Here is a 12466-nt window from a genome sequence, read left to right as displayed (position 1 = left end):
AGTATGTGAAGTGTTTTTGTGTCGGGACATGATTTGAAGACAGTGCAGAATGGGAACAAAGGTGTGCTCAAGTTTTTTTGTGCAAGTGTGGTTGCCAGAGTGAGTCTCACAGTGTTTCCTGGTTTGTGGCATCACGTTGCAGTTGAGCAAGATCTTGGTCGAATCTCTCAAGAATGCGAAGTATTCTTAGAAGCCCCATAGTAGGAAACTGAATGAATTGAGTGTTAGTTTCCTGAAATTGAGACATCGAGGTTCAGTCATCTTAGGTGCAGAATGGCACATTCTTCCTCTCCTGTGTCGACACTCTCGTTCTGCCCAAGGCAATTTTTTCACCCTTGGGAAAAGAAGAAAGTCTAAAATGCTTTCTTTCCCCGTCTGTCTTTCTCAATCTTTTTCTCTGTCACTCTATCTACCTCTCCCTCTCTCATGTCCCCACCTTTCCGCAGCGTGCACAGGCAGCCCTGCAGGCTGTCAACGCCATGCATTCTGGGAACATGGGCTTGTCTGGCTCTGCCTCGTCCAGCGATGGCTCCCTGATGCCTGGGCAGAGCCCCGTGCTTCGCATCATCGTGGAGAACCTGTTCTACCCTGTCTCCCTGGAGGTGCTACATCAGGTGAGAACCACAATGCCTCCCCACCCCCACCCACCCACCTCTGAGTCCCTCAAGACCTGTATGTGGTTAACAAGAAACAGAATCTCCCATTACAGTGATGAATGAACACAAGTGGAAAAATCCTTAGTCGTATCCTTGTCGTATCAAAGTGTTGTATCCAGACTGTGAACACTTGTCATGTAGTGCCAAAGACTCATCTGATCACACAAGACTGACCACTGGCTAGCACGAACAGCCCTCTCTTCTTGAAATGCTAACGACAAATGCTAAGGCACCATCGTTGAGATGTGGAAATAATCAGTGCCATGGGTTGATGGAGATCAGAAAATTGATCAGGACATCAGAGACCGAGATCAGTATCCAGTCTGGCATAATGTGTAACGCTGTAATTAATGCTCACTGTGATAAACATTAGAAAAAGTCTCATGTAGAGATTGTAAATGTATGTGGTTTTTGGGCGTTGACTTTTGGACCACTTTAAAAACTTTGGCGTTGACTCTGGAGTTGTGTTTTGTGTTTGTCTCCCTCCACAGATCTTCTCAAAGTTTGGCACAGTCCTGAAGATCATAACTTTCACCAAGAATAACCAGTTCCAGGCCTTGCTACAATATGCAGACCCATTGAATGCACACCATGCCAAAGTGGTTCGTAAACAAATCCCTTTTGTCCTCTCAGATATCTGCAGATTCATGCTTCATTGGTCATCATGTCTGAAGCACAGCCCTCAGTTATATCTCTGTAGGCCTATGCTTCCACACCACGTTAGTGAGTGATGGATCGGGATCTTTCGCACATACGCAGTGCAAGTCCAGTTCTTTGCCTTTGTTGTGTGTTTGTTGACAAACACTCTGTTGTCCTCTTTCACATCCCCCCTCACGCTCTCCATAGTCATGGTCTCACATACATTCAGAGAAGTTAAACTGAGCATTGTGCAGATGCATTGTGGGTGAAAATCCTTTCAAATTTGAATTTACCTTCTCCACTATCTCCCTTAAATCCGAGCAAAACCCAGTTTCTATGTAAATCTTACCAGGGTAGGTTAGGGAGGTGATAGGGAGGCTTCGGACTTACCTTCTCACACTGGACATCACCGTACCTTTATACCCAGCCCTACTGGCTTCTCTGGATCCTTCATACCTCCGTGTCTGCCCCATTCTTTCTCTGTCTTCTTCTTTGCCTCTTTCTCTCTCTGTCTCTCTCTCTCTCTTTTTCACTTTGTCTCTTTCTGCCTCTCCCTCCCTCCCTCTTTCGCTCCGCCTGTCAGACTTGGCAGTCTGGCAGCCATTTGTACACTCTCACCACCTCTGAATAAACACACACACACACACACACACACACACACCCACACACGCCCACACACTCGCACACACACACGTACACACACGTACACACATGCGCGCACACACACACACACACACACACACACACACACACACAAACACACCAAGTCACACACATCAACACCCCCACCCATCTGAAAAACAGCCATCGCCACGGCATGCACAAATCAGCACCACCCCCCTCCCCAGTGATTCATGTGTCGGGGGCTGAGAATATCTAATGAACGGCAGTGGCACCGACAGAGGGGGAAAAAAGAGCCCAGAAGAATAGCGAGTAATTACTCCTCTGGTCGCCGGGTGTTATCTATTGTACCGCTGCCACGTTGAATCGCCTCCCCTGCACAAAGAGCCTGTTTGTGAGTGTTACAGGAGGCAGGGCAGGGCTGGGGAGAGGAGGGGGCGTTAGGGGTGGGTGGGATGGGGGTGATGGGGGTATCTGCGGGTTTGGGGTGGTGGTCGGTGAGTCCAAGCCCCCAGGCCTTCGTCTGAATCCCTAAATTGCCAGAGGATGACGAAATGTGCCCCTCCCAAATGGCACACAGACAAGAGAGGAAGAAAAATTGCAGCCTTGCATTGCATTACATTGCAGCCTTCATTTACTGTATGTGGGGTGGGGGAGGGGGGGGGGGGCGTGAGAATTCCCTTTCCCATGATGAATGCATGTGACTAGGCTTTAAACTGCCCCTTGGGGGGTGGAACTGGGTGGGAGGGGTGCAGTCATCTATCCCCTGGTCTCTTCTCATTACTCCCAGAAGCTGTCCAGAGCGACTCCATTCTGTCTGATGTCACAGAGCAAGAGCCCAGCTCTGTCTTCCCGGAATGATAGATGTCCTAGGCTAGGCTGAGAATCAGAAAAATGTTCCTTAATTATCTGGGTAGTGTTTTGCTCCTCTAAAGTAAGCAAGCTGATGTTGAAATGGGGCTGACATGGAAGAAGAGCCAAGGAGACGTGTTTGAAGCTTTGTCTCTGAGGGCTTCACTGAAGAAGGGGTTCAGTATATAAAGTCTCCTCAGATTAAATGTATCCATAGTTACGCAAAGTCACATTACTGGTGAAGTGTATTTTCACCAAACTAAACAGGCTGGTGTTGAAATAAGGCCAAGATGGAGAGATAGGAGGGCCGACCTGTCTGTCGGTAATGGTCCTGAGATGAAGTAGTGATGGGCCGGGAAGTGTTCTGAGTGTGTCGACTTACTCTGGGTCATTCATCTGCCACAGTGCCATGCTCATCTAGTGGATCTGAGCCGGGAGTGTTGAGGTCATGTTGATGATCCGTTTCTGCCTGACGGATCAGTTTTTCTACGTCACCTTACAAAGATCCTGTACTGGGGAGGGAGAGAGGGAGGGGAAAGAGAATCCTCCAAACACCAGGGTCATCCTTCGTTCAGCGACTCCCTCATTTCAAGCTATTGATTGGACATGCGCTGGCCAGGAATGATCGAGCAGAAGGGTGTTTGTCTGTGTTACAGCAGACTGTCATTAACTAGATCAGATGCGATCGATCCACAGGTGTGTGTGTGTGTGTGTGCGTATGTGTGCGCGCGCGTGTGTGTGTGTGTGAGAGTCTGCTGGCCCGACTCTCATACTCTTCCTCATGTTTGTTGGAGACCTGCCAGGGCACACACACACACACACACACACACTCGCTACCGCGGCGGCGAGGAGAAAGAGTGATAATATCCAGTGCTGGGTGAAGTGCCTACATTCACATGGGGATTTGATGTGGGGGCTGAGCTAAGGGTGCCAAACTCCGCTACATTCAGTGAACCTGTGCTTATTTCTCTGTCGGAGAGTGCTGCTGCAGTACTGTAGCTAATCTGGTGTAACACGGTGCTAGCGAGGTCTTGGGTTTGTTTGTCAGGGAGCACACATACTAATGAAAAGACTGTGATGACTTCTCCATACTCTTGGTTGTTGATGCTTAAAAGGGTGTTGGAATTAGAATACTGTAAACAAAGAAGTTTTATCCACCAAATCCATCCAAACCAACTGAACCAAAATTCAGCCCAATGTCACCTACAGCCTGAGGCTGCTCTTGGTGGCCCTGGTGGGTTACCTCCCTTATGCATACACTTGATGATTTTCATAATGTGGGTAGGCCTCTGCATCGCCCCCATGTAAGAAAATTTGATGTATTTATCATTTTCATTGGCCCCTGAGCACAATTGACAAGGTCATTTTACATTTCAAATGAAAATGAGTAAATCATGATCATGAAACCTGTCCGTATCTGTCTGTGCACCTGTCAGACTTTGGATGGGCAGAACATCTACAACGCCTGCTGCACACTGCGCGTGGAGTTCTCCAAGCTGGCCAGTCTGAATGTGAAGTACAACAACGACAAGAGCCGTGACTTCACACGCCTCGACCTGCCTTCTGGGGACGGACAGCCTGCACTGGACCCCGGCATGACCGCTGCTTTCGGTGAGCAACACATAGATAACAAGTTTAGGAAATTTAGGAATTTAAGGGCTGGTCAGACGTGTCTTTTTTTTCTATTATTCAGCATTTGAGAAAAACATTTTACCATGAGGATATACTATGAATAATACTGAATATGAATAATTGAAAACATGCTTTTGAATCACTGAGAAGATTTATGATTGCCATTTGCCAAACAAAATGGTGGCCTCAGACTGCATTGACCACGATGCTTTGAAATATTACAGAGCCCAGGTTCTTCCTAGTTATGTTCTTTTGTTTTTTTTATGTTTGTTCTGCTTCCACTCTCATATTTTCATCTGGGTGATAAGACAGACCTGTCGGAGTGGGGTTTGGTGTGTGTGTGTGTGTGTGTGTGTGTGTGTGTGTGTGTGTGTGTGTGTGTGTGTGTGTGTGTGTGTGTGTGAGAGTGAATGGCTGATGCTCTTTCCAGCTCATTTCCTTTTAAAATGGCAGCGGTGGCGGGTGGAGCACAGAGTGGTGTGGTAACAGTGGGAGCCGAGGGGTGGAGAGGAGAGGAGAGGAACGGGGAGGGGGCCTTGCTGAGATAGCCCACTCCACAAATGCCTGATTCCCCTGTCTGCTCAGCCCCTCCCCAGCCCTGACTGATGGGTGTTTGTGTTTGATCGTAATGCTATCGGCTCCCAGCATGCTCACACACACATACACACGAAGATACATGCAGATACATGCAATCAAAGGCCACAGCACTGTCTATCTTGGGCTCACAAAGTTGTGAGTGGGCAGGACAACAGAGCCACAGGAGCTGTGTCAGATTTATCAGGGGTTCCTTGTGTGTGTGTGTGCGCGCGTGTGTGTGTGCAGGACAGCATTTGAATTAGTGTGTGTGTCTGCACATGCATATATTATATGGGTGAATGTGTGTGAGGTGTGAGATTTATCAGGGTTAGTGTGTGTGTGTGTGAGGGGGCGGTGGATGAGCCAGACCAGGTCGCTGCTCATCTTGTTGTCTCAGGCCCTGTAAATCAGTGGTGCTGTCTGTACCGAAAGGTGCTGTGGATACTGATAAGCCCTGTGTGTGTGTGTGTGTGTGTGTGTGTGTGTGTGTGTGTGTGTGTGTGTGTGTGTGTGTGTGTGTGTGTTGAGTGTGTCTCCCACCCTGTAAATCAGTGCTGATGGCTCTGTTCCTGGGTGCTGGTTGGATCCTGGTATGACAGAGGCATGAGACCCCAGATGCCCAGCGCTCCACAGAGAACTTGTTCAACCGCCAGCTATTATTATCCACCACCAACATCACCCTCAGACTTAGTTTTTTATTTATTTTTCGTTTCGTTTATTTATTTATTTATTTATTTATTTATATTTTAGTTTGGGGTCTCTGTGGAGTTGCTGCGCTCACTTTCAACTTTCCTTTCATCTCCACGCTCATGAATTATGCATTAACGAGTCTGTCCGATCGGTTAGGAGGCACCGGCCCCTGGATGGGAGTGTGTGTGTGTGTGTGTGTGTGTGTGTGTGTGTGTGTGTGAGACTGTGTGAGACTGTGTGAGGGGAAGCTGACAGAATTTACTGGAGAGGCAGATAATAGTGATTGTGGAAGTCATCACCAGCACGCAGTATTATATGTGTGTGTGTGTGTGTGTGTGTGTGTGTGTGTGTGTGTGTGTGTGTGTGTGTGTGTGTGTGTGTGTGTGTGTTTGTGTGTCCCACAGAGTAGTAATTACACATGCTGGGACAGCTGGAGTTAAATGGGAGCTCAGAGGGGCCACACTCCACAGTCAAACAGACACACACACTACAAGCAAGCACACACACACACACACTACAAACAAACGCACGCACCTACACACACTACAAACACACACACACACATACACACAGACCATACACATAAAGACACAAATATGTCCACAGGCCTGCACATGCATAAAGAGACACATGCACTCACACACACAACCTCATGCTCTCATGCACACGCATATATCACGTGTACACACAGATACATCCTCACGCCGGCACATAAACTTACATGGTCTCTCAAACACATGCACAGAAGCACATAAATACACACACACACACACACAAAACAGAATCAGCCCATTTAAGCTGTGATCTCTGAGGAATGACTGAGACTTGTGGGAGAAATCCACTGAGGTATCTCTGTGTCCCTGTTTCATTTTTCACACGCACACACACACACACACACTCGTACATATGCAGAAGTGAGGTATCTTGTACCATAAAACTGCACCCTTTTGATGCCTGTTTCATTTCCTGCCGGACCAGAAAAGCCAGACTCTCTCTCTCTCAGAGAGAGAGAGTGAGAGAGAGAGAGAGAGAGAGAGAGAGAGAGAGAGAGAGAGAGAGAGAGAGAGAGAGAGAGAGAGAGAGAGAGAGAGCGAGAGCGAGAGCGAGAGCGAGAGCGAGAGCGAGAGCGAGAGCGAGAGCGAGAGCGAGAGCGAGAGCGAGAGCGAGAGCGAGAGCGAGAGCGAGAGCAGCTGTGAACTGCTTTAGTGCCCTCCAGAGAGAGAAAACTGACACTGTCTGTCACTTCACTGGTGAAACTGCCTCTGTGTGTGTATGTGTGTGTGTGTCTATCTTTCTGTCTGTTTGTTTCAGAGGTAGATCTGCTCTGGTGCTGAAGCAGAAATATTCCATGTCAGTTGTCATACTTTCTCCACTAAATAGATCCAGTCCAATAGGCACACCTAGAAACCAACTCAGACATTCATGCATATAAACACAAACACACACACACACACACGCACTGTGTCAGCCCCAGACTTATTTTCACACACACACACATTTGCTGTAGGTAACGCTGTTAATTGTGTTCTTGTGTGTGTGTGTATATTGTTTGGTGTACAGGGGCTCCTGGGATCATCTCTTCTCCGTATGCAGGAGCGGCTGGTTTCGCCCCCGCCATGGGCTTTCCCCAAGCAGGTAAAACACACACACACACACACACACACACACACACACACACACACACACACACACACACACACACACACGGCACATTTCCACCTATTTCTATTAAAACCCCGTATGTGGGGGGGAAAGCCTTAGACTTTTTTTGTTTCTATCTCTGAGGCTGGACTGGGGCTCTAGCCTACACGGCCTCAGGTTCGTCCTGGAGAAGGCCAAAGTGGGGCTAAACTAGGGACCTTTGGAATGGAACAATGCAACAATAAAATCAAACATTTGATGATGGGACGCATTAGTTTAGGTTGCCTAGCAACAGAAATGACTTAACTTGTATTTGTAGATGAAAGCTGTCTACGGAATAAATCAGAACTTCACAGAAGAGTCAAGGACACTCTTTCCCAACAATTTCCTGAGCTGCTTAAATGTCATTTCAATTTCCTCTATGTGTACAGTGCAACGGTTGCTAAGCACTGTTAGAAAAGTTTCTAGCGGTGATGTTCTGTTTGCTAATGTCCCCGATATTGCAACTCTTAATGGAAGCAGTGAACAGACGACCGAGGCTATTCACCGGTGCTTATGCCTGAGGGAAAGCCTCAGGCTGGCACCGATTTTAAATAGAAAAAGACCAGTAGATACACATTAACACACACACACACACACACACACACACACACACACACACACACACACACACACACACATACACACACACACACACACACGTCTCTCAAGTCCATGAGCCCTGGGCTGTACCACTGTAAAAGTCATTATCTCAAAGATGTCATGGCTCAGGAATAGATGTGTGTGTGTTTGTCACATTAGAGGGCATTGACTCATGTGATATACTGTCTGTGGGTGTGTATGTGCATGGTTTAGCACAGATCATTTTAATCTACTTGGGCTGTGAGCATTAGGCCTCCGTATAATGGATTCAAATGAACGCATACATTATTAACCGAGTAATGATGGACTAATAAGACTCTGCATTTGTCCATGTGATTTCCTCAAAGCATTGGTAATACCCAGAATTCCCTCTGAAACGAGAGAGAGAGAGAGACACTCATTCATTCTTGGGCATTTTTTCTAAGATTTTGCTCTTCGTGGAACTGGGAGTCGGAGAGGCATGTGATAATGTGGTGATGCTTAAATTTGGCTAGCCTGTTTTAGGCACTCTTCAAAACAGTCAGTAAATCATATTACTACCTGAGGACTGATGTCACCCTAACCCTCCCCTTCACATACATGACTAGCACCTTGCTCAGACCTCTAGTGGGAGTATTAAGATTTGGAAGCAGTCACATGCCCTAGTAAAGTCTTTAAAATCTATTCCCACCTATGCCATTTTATCAGAGACTAATCCTGGCTTGGGTTATGTCTTGTCCCAAGCCACACCGAGTCTGTCCTCGCCAGTTTCTCCGTCCTCCTCCTCCTGCTCTCCTCCTCCTTTTCTTCTCTGTTGCCATGGTGATGTGACTCATCTACCACCTTCTCCCCGCCCTTCAACCCCTTCCCTATGCCCCTCCACAACCCCACTCCCACCCCACCTCCACCTCCTAGGCCTCTCCATGCAGGCGATGCCGGGGGCTCTAGGACCGCTTGCCATTCAATCGTCGACAATGGGACGGATGCCCATCCACGGCATGGCGCCCACAGCCCTCCACTCCGTGCTGCTGGTCTCCAACCTCAACCCCGACGTGAGTGCCCCCTCCTCCTCTTCCTCTTCTTCTATCCTCCTCCTCCTGTTCCTCTTCTTCTTCTTCTTTTCTTTTGCTTTTCTCCTCCTCCTCCATTCCCTCTCGTCCTTTCCTTCACACTCCTCCTTTACTCAAAAAACACAGACCTAATCCTGTGCTCAAGTCATCCTGTGTAAGGTCTAAATGAGCTGGATCACATGTGCTTTACAAATGCATGATACAATTTAAAGAGAGCTAGATGACGAAAGAAAGAACCCCTTCACTCATGCCATCATACTGTGAAAGGTCTAAATCAGCTTCTGGACCGCACTTTGTTTTGTCAGTATTTCAGACTGTAATGCACCTGAATAAACCAATCAGACACTTGCAATGCTCTTGATTAGCTGAATCCTCCCTTGTCAGATAATCAAGGGTTTGCGGTTCGTAGCCTGATTGCAGCCGGTTCAGTTAACAGCTGAACACTTGTAAGATCTGTCAGGTGTGGTAGAGCTGGGAGAAGCAGTGAATGTGCTGTGTAGCAGGACCACAGGACTGGAAGTTGGAGAGCGTGCTTATAAAGCAAGAGACCGTACAGAGATAATCAATCCAATTAACCTAGACTCGTGGATGCGGTGTAACAACTTCATTTCTCAAACGAGAGCAGATCCAAACACTAGAACAGTATGTCTGGGACGGCGTATAATTAAAGTCATTTTGACTGTCTGTTGTTTCATTTCTTTTACACAATACTGTGTCCAAATATTCAGCCGAAACAACTTCCACATCAACAGAGGCAATCTTACCTGTTATCTCCACGCTCAATCAATTCACACCCCAGCACTGCAAAAGTGATCAATTGTGAAAGTCAATTTCAATTGGGTTCAATTATGTTCTTCCTGAATGAATTCAAATGTGTCTCCAATGTTGTTCTACTCGAATTAGTTGCAACACGTTCCTAAAGGTGTGTTCTTTCTGAATGAATTTGAACGTGTTCCTCCTAGATGGTTCTCATTGAATCCGTAGCCTATGGTGTTGTATTTGGCCAAGGCCGCCACAAACTACGCCGTCACGTATCTAAAACATGTCGATCAAGATAGATGTTCCAGTCATTGGTTATGGGAAGGCTATAGCCCTGCTGATGGTTTAATATTTCCATGTTTGCTGTTTAATGTCAGTGGTCGCTGTCACAAAGCACAGGCTTCATTTGATTCTGGGAATAAGCATCAGTGTTTGTGTGTGTGTGTGTGTGTGTGTTCCTGTGCATTTCTTTGTGTGTGTGTGTGTGTGTGTGTGTGTGTGTGTGTGATTTTTGTTTGTGTGTGACCATGGATGTGCCAACAGCATTTTAGCTGGTTATTATTAACCGCCCCCCTCCCACTCCCTTTCTGTGATGGCTGGTGTCAGTGGCAGATGATGCTTGTGGAGATAAGAGTCAGTATAGTGTGTGTGTGTGTGTGTGCGTGTGTGTGTGTATGTATGTAGGTGTTCGTGTGTGTGTGTATGTGTGTATATTTGTGTGTGAGTGTCAGATTATAATGATGCTTCCTCCTGTATCACACAGAGTATATCACCTCACGGACTCTTCATCCTGTTCGGTAAGAGCACCATTTATTACTCTGAAAATTGGATTTCTCTCTCTCTTTCCTCCTCCTCTCTCTCTCTCTCTCTCTCTCTCTCTCTCTCTCTCTCTCTCTCTCTCTCTCTCTCTCTCTCTCGCCCTCTCGCTGTCTTTTTTTCCACACTGTTATAAAGGCAAAAGCTACAAAGTAGAAAGTAGACGAAAGAAAAGGGACGCTTCTATTTCCTGCCAAGCAATCACAGAGCTGATCGCTCAGCGATAGGTGACAGTGGGGCGACGATTCGCTGGCTTCGATTGTGTACCTCATGCGGTGTGTTTTTGTTGTGTGTGTGTGTGTGTGGGTGCCCCCGCGGCCTCCCAGCCACAATTTAATATCAGTCAGCAGCTCACTGCCAGCCTGGCTCCGCTCTGACTCTGATGGCGGAGATAGGCCAGCCCCTCTCCCTATTGGCTGTCAGCCTGTCCCGGCGCTGCCTCTCCACCAGTCAAATGCCACAAGAAAACACAAGCCAGAGACAGGGCGGATACACTCACGCAGAGACACGCAGACACATATGAACACCCTTACAGAGATGCACACTGTGAGCACAGACTCGCATGTTGGTACACAGAGTACACATAGAAACAGATATCAAGACTCTCAGTGAAAATTGAGTTTGGATGCAGTTATATCTTATATCCTCTTCACTCCTCTCCTTACTGCTATTGTTTCGTCTTGTGAGGGGCTGGTTTGTCCGTTTCGTTTGTATTGACAGTTGGCTGACCCCTTTTTCCATTGCCTTGCTGATAGATTGAATTGTGATCTATTTGATATGTTAACCAAATTAGTCTAAGTTTAAATATGTCTCAATTTAATGTATTTTGTTTAAGTCTTTCTGTTGGTCTGTCTTTGCATGCAGGTGTATATGGTGATGTTCACAGGGTCAAGATTCTCTTCAACAAGAAAGAAAATGCCTTAATACAGATGGCAGATGCTACTCAGGCACAGCTTGGTAAGAACAGTGGTCCTTATACTGTGCGTATGTAGAGAATAACACACAGCCTGCCAGTCATTATCATTATCATTATCCAAACCACACGTCCAGACAGCAGTTGAGCCTGGAATGAATCTGGGCAGATCATAGTTGTCTTGTCAGAATACCAGAGTAAGTAAGCATGAAGTGAAGTAAAGCTTATAAAACAACTGCAGGAAAATAGCCCCCTAATGTTTGTTAATCAAATAAATACATTTTAATTGTTAATTTAAATTGGACATCTGGACAGCAGTCGTACAAAGTCTTGAATGGATCTGGCAAGGTCTTTGTCACATTCCTTACACACTGTGACCTGTCTGGTATTCCATTCCTCGAGTATCCAAGCCTTTCTTATGTCCCTACAATCTGCTGGAGGAAACCTTATTCTATCCGACAAAGTTAAAGTTCCCCCGTCCTTCTGTTGCTATCCATGGTTGACTGTTTCCTCCTCTACCGCATCCCCGTGTGCAGCTATGAGCCATCTGAACGGCCAGCGTCTCTACGGTAAGGTGATGCGGGCGACCATCTCCAAACACCAGACGGTGCAGCTGCCACGCGAGGGCCAGGAGGACCAGGGCCTCACCAAGGACTTCAGCGGCAGCCCGCTCCACCGCTTCAAGAAGCCCGGCTCCAAGAACTTCCAGAACATTTTCCCGCCCTCCGCTACCCTGCACCTCTCCAACATCCCGTGAGTCATCGGCCTCTGACTCATCTCATCCTCTTTTTTTTTTTTGCTATTTCTCTTTCTTCATCTTTTTGCTCACTCACTTTCTGCTCTTTCTCTTTTTTTCTCCCTGTTTCTTTTCCTTTCTCTGGTTTTCCTTATTTTCTTTTCTTTTGGTCATTTCTGCTTTACCAGTAATTGATACCTTATTTAAGGCGTGTATGTGTGTGTGTGTATAGGTTCCAAACAAT

General features: G+C 46.9%; 1 protein-coding gene across 3 annotated transcripts in view; it reads left to right on the top strand.

The window, feature by feature from the left end:
* The window catches only part of ptbp3 (polypyrimidine tract binding protein 3), a 56817-nt gene extending 44357 nt beyond the window's left edge, over nt 1-12460 (top strand). For all 3 annotated transcript variants that reach the window (XM_042709339.1, XM_031578365.2, XM_042709338.1), the window contains 8 exons: nt 447-614; nt 1148-1258; nt 4205-4379; nt 7227-7301; nt 8844-8980; nt 10521-10554; nt 11438-11530; nt 12023-12460. In XM_042709339.1, the coding sequence (XP_042565273.1) occupies nt 447-614; nt 1148-1258; nt 4205-4379; nt 7227-7301; nt 8844-8980; nt 10521-10554; nt 11438-11530; nt 12023-12243 (1014 nt within the window). In that variant the 3' untranslated portion in view covers nt 12244-12460. The remainder of the gene's footprint in view (nt 1-446; nt 615-1147; nt 1259-4204; nt 4380-7226; nt 7302-8843; nt 8981-10520; nt 10555-11437; nt 11531-12022) is intronic.
* The last annotated feature ends 6 nt before the right edge of the window (nt 12461-12466 follow it).

The sequence above is a fragment of the Clupea harengus genome, chromosome 12 (genome assembly GCF_900700415.2).
Source record: "Clupea harengus chromosome 12, Ch_v2.0.2, whole genome shotgun sequence".
NCBI classification, from domain to species: domain Eukaryota; kingdom Metazoa; phylum Chordata; class Actinopteri; order Clupeiformes; family Clupeidae; genus Clupea; species Clupea harengus.
Note: the sequence above shows the minus strand (reverse complement) of the source record. Positions and strands in the feature narration are given on the sequence as shown.